The 16,247-nt window shown below is 44.8% G+C and overlaps 1 protein-coding gene across 1 annotated transcript in view; it reads left to right on the top strand.

The window, feature by feature from the left end:
* LOC108580110 (barH-like 2 homeobox protein) overlaps positions 1-15,275 on the top strand; it is a 51,117-nt gene extending 35,842 nt beyond the window's left edge. Inside the window, exon 2 of the mRNA XM_017943776.1 lies at positions 14,908-15,275. Coding sequence (XP_017799265.1) covers positions 14,908-15,275 — 368 coding nt within the window. The remainder of the gene's footprint in view (positions 1-14,907) is intronic.
* Positions 15,276-16,247: the final 972 nt, after the last annotated feature.

The following is a 16,247-nucleotide window of genomic DNA, read 5'->3' as shown; positions in this document are numbered from 1 at the left end:
AAAAAGCGAAACGACCCGCGATCGGTTTTACGACCGGCAGATATTAGCATTCCGTATAAAATCGCCACTTTGTAGCGTTCCGACTGTCGCCTTGAACTTTGACGTTTTACACCGTCCGTCCCGTAGACTTGGCGTGTCTTGTAGTCCTCGTTTCGCTTCCGTTTCCACGTCCCGAGGAATCTTCTTCTTTCCTCTTCGATTCGCGAATTTTCAGAGGTAAGAGAGACAAGTAATCCTCGAGATTCGTATGAATTGCCTTGATTTATTCTTCCTGGTTCGATTTCTTGCCGCGCGTTTTTCACTTGGAACTCTAGTATGCAAATGAGTAGCGAGACTAATCAGTCAGAATGCACGTTAATCATAATTAGCTGCGGTGTTTCTAACAGAAAAAAAAAAAAACAAGATTCGTAGAGGAATTTGTATTGGGTACGTTGTGTTAAGAAACGTGTATAAAAAAAATCGCTGTTCAGTTTGAGTATGACGAGATGATAGAATTATATCGAATCGCGTTTCAACACGTTCGATAGTTGAACACCGCGTAGGTATCGAACGTGTTGAAAATGATTCCTTTCTATCGCTGTTGCTCGCGACTGCGTAAATATAAGGTGGAAACGGTGGTTGGGGAGAGAAGTAGAAGGCGGGGAAACTAGTCGATTGGTATACATTAATAGAAAAACCACGGTAATTACCGCAGTGAGAAAAAGGACGTCGGACAGGTGGTGGAATCGGGGAAGGGTCGAATTGACTAGGAAACGATCGAAGTATTAATTTTCTGGGCCGACTGTTGCGTGTAATTAATATATCAGCTCTTACGGAGGGAATTATTTCGTTCGTACTTGCTTCGCACCGGGTCCCCGGTGCGAGCAGCTTGTTTGTAGTTTGTTGAAAACGCCGCTCTATCATTTGTCTAGTCGATAGCCACCGCCCTTTGGCTGAAGCGTCACGCCACTTCCAGCCCTTCTACCGATTGCCAGTTGCCGTATCGTCCCCCTCCTTCTTCCAGAGCTAACTCGAACCACCATCGGACATGTGCGGGAAAATAAAATGAATTACAGGACTGTTCTCGCCTTGGATAATTCCACGATTACAACTAATCGAGTTAATCGTCGAGTTTAGATCCGGGATCTTGGAAATTGGGGATGCTGCCTTTGCTGCGATTTGTCGAGTTTTAGTGAATGGAATTAATAGGAATTCTAGGCTTCATTTTTAATATGCAATGTCAGGTGACATAGAGAGCAGTTAGAAAATGGAAACAAAGGGATGAATATTTGCAATCAGATATATAAGGTGTGACACCTAATTCTTGTCATTGTAATTAAAATTTTTTTCAAATGTTTCCTGAAAAAGTTGCATAATTTTATGGAGGCCAGTGTACAGAAATAATAAAAAAATAACAGTAGAAATATTACAGGTGACGAAGTTATGTGGCACACCTGGTATAATACTTGATTGCATTCACAATCAAGTGAAGATTTTGTGTCGTTAGTTGTTAGTGGGAAGAATGGATTTGATTCATAATGTTTAATGGAAAGTACGAAGAAATTTTATTTCCCATGATTCTCTCATTTCACCCAGTTTGAGATCTGAAGGATCATTTAATAGATCCAGGAAGGAATCAAATCAGATCTTCGGTAGCCACTAATTACATTTCAAGGATCACACGCATCGCTTTAGAGTTTCTTATCGGCCCCCAAAGGAGCAGCCAGCAGAGCTCCAGGAAACGGTGTTTCTCGAGAAATCCCGAGTCTGGACGAGCGCTGATTTATACGGGGGCGAAAGGGCCATCCTGAAGAGTGAGACCGCGGGCACACGTTCGTGGAATGCAACCCTGGCGACAGAAATTGTTTTCCAAGAAGCATCGGCTTACGAGCGTGTTACTCAATACCGTGTAAACCTCCGGCGGGATATTGCACCCGGGGGAATCGCGCCACCAGCTTCCGGGGTTGAACGCGTTCCAAGGAAACTCGTCTGCGTTCTCCCTTCCCTCTTCCTATCGATGCCGTTTCGACTACTGAAAGATCCGGAAATCGTTTGGTGGATCTGTCAACGAAGACAGATCCTTTCGTTGAGTCGCTTGGATTAGTGGTCTTTAATTAACCTCAGATTATCGGTGATATACGAGATGTGGCTTCTTCGGTGAATATGCAGATGACATGCGAATCATCGAAGCCTCTGTGAATTATGTCAGTGTGAATAGAAACAGGTGTCAGTGTGGGTAGAAATTGAAATTTCCAAGACACGAGAGTGTGGAGAACCGTAGCACAGGAAGGAAGACGAAGTCTGAAATTTTGCAGGAGAGAGCTGACAGAATCGTACCACTTAAGATATTTTATTTGACATTTCCTATTTGACGCTAATTTGTTTCAAAATTTCCATATTTCTCATCGCTCGTTTATTTCATATTTTCACCACTAAATATTCTTATACCCATTAATAACAAATTAAGAGACCAGAAGATACGACATAAGCAACTCCCCTGTTTTACCAATCCTACCGCAGAAAGGACTAAACCAAATTCTCAAGAAGATACGCAGAATTGTGACAAAACGTCTACCTTAGTCCACAAATTTCCAAACTTCTTCCACATTAAACGTGGAAGGCAGATCGAGGCGCAAGTACGGCCGCGTTAATGTGCTACCTATTCCGTCGCGGGAGGATTCTCTTGGGAACGTGTCGTGTTGACTCACGCCAGGAGCAAACTCGTAAAGGCTCGAGCACACGAGACTGAAAGACACGGTCGCGCGTATATACACGTAGACTGGCACATTAGTCGTGGAAGGGAGGAGAAGAAAAAAAAAACAAGAAAAAATGGTTAGTGGCTTCTAATTGCAGAAGTGACGACGCCGTAACTAATGACCGGGAGACGACGTCCTGTCAGTAGCCGCGACGGGACGAGCGTCCCTCGACGAGGTGCGGACGAGCGCGCATTTTAAATACGCCAATGAAAACCGTGGCCTGGCCGGGCCTGGCATCGCCAGCTCTCTTCGTTTTGCCGCTTCCGGCGATCCTGTGTTTACCGTTCCGTAGAAATCGTTCGCTTCTTGCGCCGGTGATCGCTTTAGCTGATACTTGCACTCTTTACCGCGTAAACGAGGTAGCCTTCGCTGATTTTCCGCGTACGCTCGGCGTATAATGAAGATGAATGCTGAATTGTTCGGGGGGAAGTGAAGTAGTGCCTTGCTCTACTGGATATTCCGTTTTGAAAAATTGTTACAGTGTCTAAGAGCGTTCTTAACCCATTGGCTGCTACAGCGGCTTTGTGTTGAGTGATCTTTTGGGGTGAAACGTCACTATGGTATTCTCTATGTTGTTGAATATCGAAACGTTCGTGTTCGCATTACGGTAGAATTCAGGTAATTTTCTACGCTCGAGACTTTGGCAATGCCGAATTATTCGACTATAAAGATAAATTGGATGATATAAATTCACGGATGAGTCTTAATATACGAATTTTAATGAAATTTTTTAATTATACATTAAAATTTTTTTTTTAATTTAATTGAATCCAGTTTAATTTTGTTTGGCAAACGTAAATTCAAGCGTAGAACGACGAGTAAAGTGGATATTCAAATAGACGCGTTAATTTCCACGTCAAGTACGAACGAGATTCGATGGTTACGAGGAATCTCTGTGATAATTACGCTAATCAGCGGCACGTGAATCGAGGGACTGTCTTTTGAACGGTCTGGAGGCCGCTAAAAGCGGGCAAAAGACGGCAGAGGCGCCGGAAATAGAAGCGGCGCGAGAGGGTGAAACGCGCGAGATGCTCGTCGCGAGGTTAGAGGAAGATGGAAATCTGAGAAAGAAGTCCGTTTTAATAGGATCACCGAGTGCTCGCGGTCAAACGACTCTTGAAGCGCCTGTTATTTCAAGAGACGAGAAAGAGACGTCTCGTCGAGGAACGTTACGTTCTTGCACAATATTCAACGCGACTTGTTCGCGGAATTGCGCGTTTCGCGAGGTTACCCTCTTCAAACATTGTGTCCTACATCTAATAACACGCTTTTTCTTCAAAATTTTCGTACCAAATGCGAATTGCGTTTGATTTTCACGGTTCCTTGTGATTTTGAATCGGTGGTCCGGTTAATCTCTCTATGGAAACACTGAAATTAATTGGATACTGTCTCACGATAGTACGAAGCTACTTCGAATTCGCATTTACATTTAAAAACTCAAATGTCTACCTAAAAATTTGAATTTTAACTTGGAAATTTGAATGTGAATGTTAAAAATCTGAATTTAAATTTGAAAATTTGAATGTAAGGAACTGATTTGAAAGGGCAACTGGCAACCACAATCCTTATTTCTGTAAAAATCGAGGTTCGCGTTGATAGTCGAGCTACTCCTGTGGAATTGAATTTAAAGAACGGTCTCGAGGCCTGTAAACGGTCGGGGTTAGGGTGAGCAGGAGGCACGCGCGAGGAAAATATATCCATTCCGCGGTACGGGGGCAAATAAGTCGGTTCAGTCAGGTCGTAAGCCGAAGCCACGAAGAAGACGAAGGAGAGCCAACTGTTCGCGTCTTCATCAACGGCCCTGTGAAGGGGGACCACCCATCAGGAGCAATATCGTTTCATCAGTCGCTAATATCACTGCTTCGAGTGGTTCAACACCTTGTAACGCCAGGTGGGACGTTAACGGCGCCGCAGGAAGTCCTAATGAAGACAAATCTTACCCAAAATGGCGGCCATACTTATTTCCTGCTCCGCCTTTCCCTTTCTCTATCTCTTCTATCTCTCCTCCTCTTTCTTCCTTCGTCTCCTGGTCCCTTGCTATCGATTCCACCACCTTCGCCATTTTCCTTCCTCTCACCCTAACAAATTCGACGAATTTCATTAACTTCCTCTCTCTACATCTTCTCGGCCTTTTGCTCACGTGCCTACCTATATTTCTGTTTGACAATGAAACGAACGGCGGTTATAAGAAAGAGCGTTGCCATTGAAAGGTAAACCGTTATCGATCGAGAAGACACGTATCGCGGAAAAGCAAAGAGACCTGTACAACGAAATTGTAAAAGTCTTTGAACTAGTTCTCAGCCCCCGGTAATTTTACAATTCGAACAAAAGGCTGTGTGTAACTTCCACGTTCTAACGCTAGAACGAACGTCGTTACCCGTCTGTTCGCTCCTTGTTTGCCGCCATTACGGTGCACCACTTGCGTTTTATGTCAGCTACAAAAATCCGCTTGAAAAAATCTTATGATTTATTCAATATCCATAAACAACATCGTTACAATCGAATCCAATTACCTTTTTCACGATGGTACCGTATAGTTGTATATTAGTGTACTCCGTGTTGAATATATATGTGTATATTCGAAGTGAGGATCAGGCGGTGGTGTAATACGATTTCGAGCGAAGGAAAGTGGCCTTGGGTGGTCAACTCGGGCACCAGAGGAAGAGCAAAAGTTGAAAAAAGCACGGTCTCGCGGCACGTTACAAAGAACCCGCGAATCCGACACGGGGGAACGATGAATATTGATGAACCGAGGGATGTAGGTGAGCTTGGGATCGATAAATCGAACGGAGTCAGCTGGCACGAATAACTCGTTTGACGTGTCAATTTGCATCACGCCGCGGAAAATGCTTCCACCTTTTCAATTCACCCCTTTCGATTCACTATTCGTCGTGTATAGAATAACTTCTACCAGGAACACCAGGTCAGAATTTTATCCGTTCCTTCCTCTTGAATTAATCTAACAATTAACCTTAAACCCCTACTCTAATAATAAACGTCCTCGCCATTAATTGTTCGGTTCACATCTCTCACCTCTGCTCGATCGTTTAATTATTAATGAGCCGGACGTAACAGCTCAGCTTCGTCTTTACACCTGTGCAAAATGTTTACCGAAGACGTCGTTGTTGTTCTTGTTATTTCGTAGATTATTGCAAGATCTGAAGTTATGTCGCTACTTCACTTTTTCTCTTTTTTACGTTAAATTATACGAGAATTACATTTTCACCGTCACGCCGACTATTTCTGCCGTTCAAAAATACACGAGTTTATCGGTCGCGTTGGTAGTGTGTTCGTTAACCCGAAAGGGTTAATCAATCATTTTCGAGGAACAGAAAAATTCGCTCAGGTAGCCGGCCGGCGTTCGAATCCCGCGTTAACCCGAATAAAACTTTCTGCGGGAAGAGAGAGAAGAAAAAAGAAGAAGCGTGAGTGGCAGAAGGAGGAGTGGGGGTGCAAGGGGTAAGAAAATGGGATTTATAAACCGGCGAAAAATCGAATGATAAATCTGACGCGGGATTCTGCGCACGCGGTTCTGCCCTTGGGCCTAAACGACTAAATAAGTGTTCCAATTTCAAAATTACCCGCTAAACGATTTGTGGGCCGGCAGAAAATATATCGTTGACATGTGGGCAAAGCCCCTCGGGTTAGCGAAACGTGGAGGGAGATGGTAAAGGAAGTCGCTGGGAGGGAAAGGGCGATGGAAAAAGAGACAGAGGGAGTGAAACTGGTGCTTGGTGGAGCGATCGAGGGAGAGAGACATAAGGGGCCTGCGAGAGGAGGAGAAGAGAGCTAGAGAGAGAGAGAGAGGGGAAAAAGAGAGCGAAAAGACGCGCATGGTTGCCGCTGGGAGACAAATGACCGTCGACCGACGGAAGACACATCCAAATTGCTCCACGGTGTCGCTGTCCCGCCTCTTTTTACGTGTCCCCTTTCGTATATACTCCTCGTGGCGTCCTCGACGCGAGTCACGAGAGCGAACGACCTATTAGCAAAATATTCGGGGAAGCGGCGACGCGTGCCACCGCGCGAGCTTTTCTAACGAGTATTTTGATACCGCGCGATGCCTCGGATGTTAGCCCGTCACCGGTCAGCCTCTGTCTTATTTATAGGACAAGCGTGGAACGTTCCCTTGGATAGTTCCTTTTTAGCGGGATTCGGAGTGCAGGGTGCTCCGGGTTTCTCTCGCGAAAATCATGGAGAAATAAGAAAAAAGTGTCGTGTCAACGTAGGCTCGAGGAAACTTTGCCTTGTATAGAGTGGAGGTGCTCGAGATTTCGAGATATTTTCTGCGAGGGGGAGTTTGATTACGTTATCTGTGAATTAGGGGTTGAAGTTATCGGTGTTAGAAAATTATTGTAATGGCAATGTGAACGAATACCTCCTTAAAAGTTGGTAATATCGAAAGGGAGACAATTTCAAGCTCAGCTTAACCCCTTCGCTGCGGCAGACTTTGTCCGCGAGATCTTTTCTTTTGACTGTATCGTTTTAAAATTTGTTTTATTCAGATGGAAGAGTGCAGATGATAAAATTAAGGCTTGAATTGACATGGAAGCGCCTATAGGCGCCAATAGCAGTGAAAGGGTTTTCCAAAAATCGTGGAACTCTAATTTCACTCTAATTTCGACAAAAAATTAAACGAAACATAAATAATTTTTACTAAATTTTCTTAAAAGACACCTTATCTCGCGGGACCGCAGACATTTCCCCTTTGGTAAACACTGCTCTACGAATTACAAACTGCTAAACTGTAATTCTCTCTATCCCCTAGACCCATTAGCTACCCGCGATCCTTGCTACACAGTCAAAGGGGAACGTAAACGTGCGAAGGAGGGGACATAAAATTCTCCGCGTGTGTTATCTGGAAGGACGCGCGCGCACGCAGCGATATTGTAGAGAACGTATCCGGCGAAATAAATCCGCTAATGGCCGATTAAGATACCTTCGAATTTTCCACTTATCACGGTACGATAAATTTATGAGATCGTAGAAGCAGCCCCTTTCGATCCAGCGCAGTATACACACCGCCTTCTATCCGCGATAGTACTTACACGTTTCGCTCCTCTCGCTCTTTTTTCCCTTGGCTTGCTCTCTCTCTCTCTCTCTCTCTCTCTCTCTCTCTCTCTCGCGATTCATGCCGCGCTAGCCGGTCGGCTAGTTTTTTCGTCTCGCTCCAAAAATCACGTCGATGGGCTTTACAGAGGCAGGACGTTCCTCGTGTATACCTGTCCGCCACTCGATAATTCCGCATTATACACGCTTCTACTTTCTTTGTGATCGACCCTAACCTCCTCAGCTCGTACGTTAGTTCTTTCGTATAACTACTCGTCCAACTATACTCTTCGCTATCCTACCATTTCGATAGCCTTCTTTGCTCTCGATTTTTCGCGAGACAAACGTGTAGGGGGAACGTATCGCCACTGGTTTAGAAAACTACGATCGTTACGATTGGAACAGTCGTTAAAATTCGTACAATTAGGTGTTTCACGAGTTAACGTCTCACTTAAGCCTGACGTTCGATTGAGAAATAGCTGTAGAAGGGAAGAAAAAGGATCGGATCATTGTTTCGTAGTAAGTAACGAGCGATCGGAGGGAAGGAAGAACAGGTTACTTAAAATTCTTCCGCGTACACGCGAAGAACTGGAGGATTTTTGCCCGCGCCTAGTGACGCAAGGATCCTTTTCAACGTTACCTACTCGACAGAAGAAAACGCAGCGTTACGTCGAGTAAGAAAAAGCGAAAGCGTTTCACGTGTTATCGTCGCACGGTGAACAATGCTCGCTCGTTAATCCGTTTCACGTTTCTTTTATCCTTTGCGAAATCCTCCTCTTTTCAGTCGAACTGAAGGCGATTTTCCGAGTTTGCGTGCGATCTATCTCGATTCTAGATCATTTCAAAAGCAAAACCTCCTCTATTCACTGTTGTTTTTTTCTTCAAAGATGTTTCTCTTCTTCCTTTTTTCTTCTGCTCTGTATAGGTTTTAGAAAGAAACGATGATTAATCGTATCGTTGACTTCTAGAAAGTTGAAGAAATCATCCGGAGGATGATTCAGCGATCCGATCGAATTTTCGTAACCGGGAGAGCCGTGTTCACGGTTCGACCGTGTTAAATCCAGCTAACGAGAAACTGTTACCAAATAATTTATTAGACCGGTGGCCGGTCGTTTTCAAGATCGTCGCGGCTCTTAACTCCGACGCTATTCTACCCGAGTGATTTCTGTCCGAGCGGAACCAAAATGGCCGCCGAACGTTCGACTCCACGGAGTCCAGTTTCGCGTTTCGTTTTGATAAACCGATTACGCTTTATTATTCTTGGTATAAATTGCATCGTCGTCGATTCTGTTCTTTCTTTCCAGTTCCTCTTTTTTTACAACGAACGGTTCGTTAAAACGAGCTGACTCTTTCTGTGGCTTAATTAACGCTAGATTCATAATTCTACCGCACGTTTCGCTAAATCTATTTAGCTGTATACAATATCTGCACAGCTCTGATGTGGCGAAAATTTATTGTCCTTGCGAATGTAGTGTTTTCAATTAAGGAAAAGAGGAACGTTTGTATCTTCTGAAGGGATGTGGTGTAATATTGTCACATTGTCAATGTTAATAATAATATTGCCAAATGAAATATTGTCAAATAATTAACACGTTGAATGCCGCGGGGGTAGTATTTGTCAAATTTTCACCTAACGCATCACACAGCATATTTAAATAGCTTTACTTCTAACTGTTCACATATTATTTATGCATATTGCGACGTGTTGTACTAGGATAAAAAATTCTTTTCGACACCGTGGACAAGTTACGTAGAATTGGTCCAGCATTCGACGTGTTGATATTGTCAAATTTGTTGCCCATTGAAAAATGTGCATCGAACGGGACAGTGTCCGAAAAATATGGCGGATGTGATAAAACTTCCCTTCCGTCCCATTGTCGTGATAAAAAATCACTTGGTCCCAATTTGAGAATCGTCGTATGTTTCAATGCTGCAGCTTCTCTTAACGTTTCTATCTTAGCACAATGCTTACAAGATACTTACTGTACACACTTACCTTGACAGTTGCACATTTGTTTCTTTTTTTCACCGAGAATTTTAACACCGTCCATAATTGAATTACATTAACATTAAATCCTTGACTCTCTCTGTTGACTCGTTCTATCTGGAATTTTAAAAAGGGGGGGGGAAAAAAACGAGTTAACGGTCGTCGGTCTTCGCCTCGTCACGCGTCACCCGTTCGCCGGCCCGTAAAAAGTCGCGAAATTTACGACAGCACGCGCGAATCGACCTCTGACACAGACCGCCTATCGATCGCGCATCCCTCCTCTCTGGAACGCGACGTTAAACACGCGAGACACCGTGAAAAAAGAGAGGGAGAGACGGTGAGAAAAACGCGTAAAAAAATCAAAGGTGAAATTCCAAGTGCACCCGTTACGCGGATCTCTTCTCTCTCTCTGTCTGTTCGTGGTGTCAATAGCGAGTGGACACGCCAATTGGCGTGCGGAAACTCGGCTGCTACCGCCGCCGCGCAGCTTCGAGTGCCAGCGCGATGACTTCCGCTTGGAGGGACGCCGTACGTCTGCGGATTAACGCGTTAAAAGAAAATTTACGTTGATAGCTTATTAATGGCGGACAGGACGCGAGACGAATGACGCCGGTGCTTTTAATATATTCGCGGTTGTAATCGACGAGAAAGAAGGAGAGAGAGGGAGAGGCCGCCATAAAGGAACTCAAGAAGTTAATGACGCACGACAAGCTTTGCGAGCGTAACATTTACGCTCCTCGCGTTTTTCGAATAGTTGTAATAATAAGGTATTTGTTTTCTTTCGTCTTTCGATGATTTTTATTTTGGTGGGATATCGGACGATCCTTTTCCCTACGTTGCTCAATGGAAGAATGTGTAGATTCTTCTTCCGCCCTTTTACCGTTGAAGTAGGTTTCAAGAGAAACAAGGTAGAATGGACAGGGATAACAGGTCTCGTAACGAACCACGATTTTTGGCAGAGTCACCGTGTTAATCGAACGACCGTTTCTGCCCACCTGTGGTCCACCTAAGCTAGAACGTGTACGGCAGGTGGTCCTATCGCATCCCCTTTAGCGATCGATGATGTCGGAAGTGACGGAGACTGTTCCATTCTCTTCTTATCAATAGAGCTATACTCTCTTGAAACGTTTTTTTCCCTTTTTCATACGGTATTCGCTGTTGGAGACGTTCCTTTCACGAATCTTGTGAATTAGAGTTCTAACAAGTAGGTTTAATTTCAATCTAGCATCATGTCAATCCAATCTTCGACTCGTTCACTTTTTACGTCGAACGTAAGAGGTTATTGAATATCAATGGAATTTGCTGGAATCTTTTAATATCGAGATCTTGGGAAGTAACGAGGTTGAGAGCGCAATGCCGTCAATTCCTACTGGCGCGAAATTCAAATCGTCTCTTACTAAATTACGCATTACCGTATTGAATGTGGGAAGTCATTGAGAATCGAGGAATCTTCTGGAATACACTCCTCTAATATCGAGACCTTGAGAAATAACGAAATTAAGCTTGCAGCGTCATTAATTACTAATGGCGCGAAATTCAAATGATCTCTTGTCAAATTGAGTTCACATGTCTAGTGTAAGAAATGATTGAAAATCAAGGAATCTGTTAAAATGCACTCTTTTAATATCAATTCCTCGGGAAATAACAGAATTAAGCCTTGCAACGTCACCAATTCCTGATGGCGCGAAATTCAAATTGCACATCACCGGCGTTAATCTCCGCAGAAGCCAGCAGACACTCGCGCGAGACACTCGAAAGCGTCCATTGTCGTGGTGCAAGGGGAGAAAAGGGTATGTTGGCGAAATGTAAAGCACCGGATAATCACAAAGAAAGGTGAGAAAATCCGCGAGCGAGAACACGGCAAGGCTCAAACGAGAAAGAGGTGTAGGAGGAGGAGGAGGATTGCGAAAGGACAGCCGAAGCGGCGAATTCGTGGACATCAAACGAATTAAATCTCCGCGGCGAGTCGACCGCAGAAACTAATATCTCGGCGAGCTCTCTCCTCGAGTTCTTCCGTTCCTCGTCGCCGTTTCAGCCGCCACCGTTTCTTCACTCCCCGCGGACCACCTCGCTCGCCATCGTATTTCTGGATTCCGTCTCGCGAAGAGAGGATTCGAGGCTTGACTGGCACAGAGAGACAAAGTGGACGACGACAAAATTATCGTCCAACTTTTCTACCACCGATCCTCCTCTCTCCCAGACGAAGAAAATCCTCTCCTCCCCGGCGATTTCGTTCAACGATCTGTCTGTATAGATAGCGGTATACAGGAAAGGTCGCGGAACGGAAAATCGGGAGGAAGAAGAAGAGGGTCGTAAAACCGAGGCGAAACGCTTCTCAAGATTTTTGCTACATGTTCGCCTTTTAAACGGCCGTCAGATGATAAAGTAGCGGCGAAACGATGTAATCTCGGAGGTAAACGAGCTGGTACGATCGTAATTAGCGCTGACACTCGTAACGGGGCCTGGCCGCGTTAGACGGTGTACAATTAGACAATTCTGCAAATTGTTAAGGGTGGAGAGGGAGGGGCAGAGATGAATATTCTAAACAACGCAAGAAAGAAGATGAAGATGGGCAAAAAATCAGGCTCGATCACCGGACGTATTAAAACGGTGAATCTGCATGCATCGCGGCAACTGTAATAACACTTTCGACGAGCGTTAAACGTTCCACCAGGTCGTGGGTAATTAAGTCGTTTCCGGGGGAGGTTTAGAAAAGTGGTCGAACACGGCCATTCGGGGGAAAACGGGCGTGCGATCGAACTGCAGAAATATCGAACGACGTGCAAGCTCGCGCGTGTTAATCTACAATGTTTCTTCTTCTTCTTCTTCTTCTAGTAGATCGTCTCGAAGGTAGTTTTCGCTGGTAGTAGATCGTATTAGATATTACCGGTACTCGTAGGTGTCGATAAAAGGCGAAAGTACGCGATCACGGCTAGAAGGAACACCATTATCGCACGGATTCGCAATTAAAACGTTAAAACGGTGGCTGCGGCCGTGATGTCTTCCTCGAGATTACGCTGAAAATTCCGGGTTGTATAAGTGGAAGCTATTAGCGCAGAAGTTCCTGGAGAGAATTAGACGTTCCGATCGAGTTACGTTTCGCCATGTATCCGTAGGTCGGACACGTTTCCTGGTGATTCGTTCGCTGCGAAGAGGAATTTCGTGGGAATTAGGTGAGATTAGAAATCATCGGTTTTATCTGTCGCTTGCACAAATCTACATCTATTTAGGCAATTTTTAAGATACTAGGAAAATACAATGCGAATTATTCTTAACATTTAGAAGGGAAAAATGACGTTCGCTGAGTGGAAGATCGGGGAGGGGTTCGAAAATGGACGATATCGCGATGAAGCGTTTAAAATCAGGTGGAAAAAAGTGGAGGAAGGTTGCATTCTTGAGGCGGTCGCGCGAGAAGCAAGGTCGATCGTTCATCGTCGAGGTAGTTTTCAAGCGGGACTGTACTGAGTCGGGTTGCGCAGGTGTGACCGATGGCGGCGTTCTTTGATCCTGCAGGGACTACTCGGCTACCTTGTCCACGACTCATCGGCCGCCTCTCTTTTTCGTCACTCGGTTCGATTATTTCCTAATGGCTAACGCCATCGCGAAAACGGCCGTCGCTAATTTCGCCACCGTTTTCCGCCACGTTTCTGCACTCCTCTCCCTCGGCAGATCACCGAAATGGATGGAAAAAATTGGCGAGCGTGTCGCCTGAAAACGAGCACGGGATGAGCTGTTCAAACGACTTTATCGTTTAAGACGGTACAGTGTCTTCCAGAACGGCTGGTGTGCCAGTATCAACCGAACGGGATGATTAGCTTTTCGTCGAGGAAATTTAGAATCTTTTTTTTATCACTGCAGTTCGAATGTATTAGCATTCACAACGGCAAGAAACTATGCTTGAAAGTCGAAGAGGAATTATTTCACCGTAAACGTTAACTTTTCAGTGACGCTTGGTTTCTCTTTTAAATTCCGATATTTGAATAATTTCTGACCACCGATTTGGAACGAGTGAAATATGCGTACACAAAGGAGTAGATGGTTATTACTCCTTAAAAGAAAGAAATCATCCCCGACAGGCGGAGATTTGGATCGTAAATTTTGAACGAACCTGTACAAGTCAGTCACCGAATCGAACAATTATCGCATTAAGCACACGGTTCGATTCGTTGGTCGAAATTGTCGGTGAATTTCGAAGCGTTTCGAGGAGATCGTTGTTCCGCCGAAAGCAACGAGTGTTTCAACATCCGGTGGGCAAGAAGCTCCGTTGGAATTCCGTCGACTGAACACCGTGACGAATAGGTAATACGATTTTTATGGAGAGATCCCTTCCACGCCACGAAAATGCATCTGATTTGTGGCTGGAAGCTGACTGGAGCAGAGAAAGAGGGGACCCTGTTCTAGGGCCGGCATTCAAACACGCCTGAGGATGTCCGATTCGTTTTGCATTTCTCTCCTTCTGGCCCTCTCGTTCGGAGATTAAGAAATTTCGATATTAGAGAGAAGCGACCTCTGAAAGACTCCACCGTGTATTTATAGGCTATCTCGGACAGCTCGGGAATCTTCCGACTCGCGAAACAATTTGGAGAAAATAAAATTTGAAGCAGTTTAAAAATTTCGAAAGCTACGATAGATCACGCGTTATATGCAAATTTGCCTATAATTGTAAATATTTGAATTGTTGGTCAGACTTCTAGGTTTAAGACACGCTTGCGATAATTTTCAGTCTTTCAAAAGACACAGTGGCAATGATTATCAGTCGTTTAAACCCTAACGAATTCCAGAAACAATAGAACACAGCTTGAACCTGGAAATCAGCTTAAATCCAAACCTCGAAAATAATTGTTGGCAATTGAAAATATATGGAAAATTTTTGTCTTCGCATTCGTCGAAAACGCCACTTAGAGTCAATTAGCCTCCCCTCACTTCTCTCCGAGCATCTTTCCATAACTTCACTTCTTCGCCTTCGATCACCGCGCAAGAAACGTGGGAAAGTGTACGCGACACGCGATCAGTTCTGCTACGAAACAAAAACCAACACCGTTAGAACACCGCCACTATACAGATAGAAACATCTAAACCGGTTTACGCGTCCACTAAACAATCCGATCTAACATGCCCGAATGATCTCTGTTGCAGAGCAAGCGAACCACCTGAACTTGTTCAACAACCGACAACAGCCGAAGAAGAAGCGCAAGAGTCGGACGGCGTTCACGAATCAGCAGATCTTCGAGCTGGAGAAGCGGTTCCTCTATCAGAAGTACTTGAGCCCGGCCGACAGGGACGAGATCGCCGCTCAATTGGGTTTGAGCAACGCTCAGGTGATCACGTGGTTCCAGAACAGGCGGGCGAAGTTGAAGAGGGACATGGAAGAGTTGAAGAAGGACGTGCAAACGGTGAATCCACTGTTGGTCGCTCAGCATCACAAAACTTTCCTGGAGAACGTTCAGGATCTTGGAATACTGAAGAAGAGGCCTCTGCCTAACAGCATGGACGAGAAATCGTAGGGAACGCGGCGCCTCGATGCTCGTCGTTGAGGAAGAACCGTGGTTCGCTTGAATTGAAGAGCCTCTTTTGTCGATCGATCGATCGATCGCGAAAGAAGTCGTCTGGAGTGGTGTTCTTTCTCCAATTGAATCAGACCTTCTTTTTCAACGTGGATCGACGTCGACGGACATTCAAGTAGAACTCGGTGGTTTCCTTTTCCTCTCGTGGTACTTGCTGTACCTGTTACGATACGAAGAGCAACGGGGTGCGATGGAATCGATCACGATGTACCCAAGATTCGTGCGAAGAGACGAATAAGATGGTGGAACGAGGTATAGTACAAAGACAGCGTATTTCTTTGACAACGTATCGCGGAGGTGTGAAGAATGAGAAGACGAATAACAGGAGGATCGAATTTGTCGCTGTTTGTCCTTGTCCGCGATGGTTTTTGTCAAGAAGACGCACAAAGACTGAGAGTCTGTAAAAGTCTGAGAGGGAAGAGATGACGGAGAAACGTCGCTGAGAGTTGGACGTTGGAAGATGATCGTGGCGTGGTGAGGACACTGAGAGTAAAGAGACCTTCGTTCTCGAGGTAAACGAATATATAATCACTTGTAAAAGTTTTTTTTGCAAATTAAAGACTGCCAAATAATTCACAGCTCTCGCTGACCCTCGACCGGTTCAAGCGAACATACTATTAAAACCCGAGGTTGATATTTTCGATAATTAGAGTCAGAACGGAGATGCGAGCATCTTCGACGGAGCCCAGTTGGTGTTTTACACAGAGATTTTTGTCGTGAAACGATGTCAGAGGAGTATGCGTAAACGAGGGTAGAGAATTCCGTGTTAACGTGTCCTGGCCGAGGAGAATTATCGTGCGAATTTCACGTTTCCTTTTGTAAAGCATGAAACCAGGCCGCGATCGTTCCGCGGCTATCTTGTATCATATTGTATTTATTAGAAGCAGAGAAAGAGAGAGAGAGAGAGAGAGA

This window comes from Habropoda laboriosa, unplaced genomic scaffold (assembly GCF_001263275.1).
Source record: "Habropoda laboriosa isolate 0110345459 unplaced genomic scaffold, ASM126327v1 scaffold2, whole genome shotgun sequence".
NCBI classification, from domain to species: Eukaryota; Metazoa; Arthropoda; class Insecta; order Hymenoptera; family Apidae; genus Habropoda; species Habropoda laboriosa.
The sequence above is the reverse complement of the archived record's forward strand: the minus strand, read 5'-3'. Positions and strand labels throughout refer to the sequence as shown.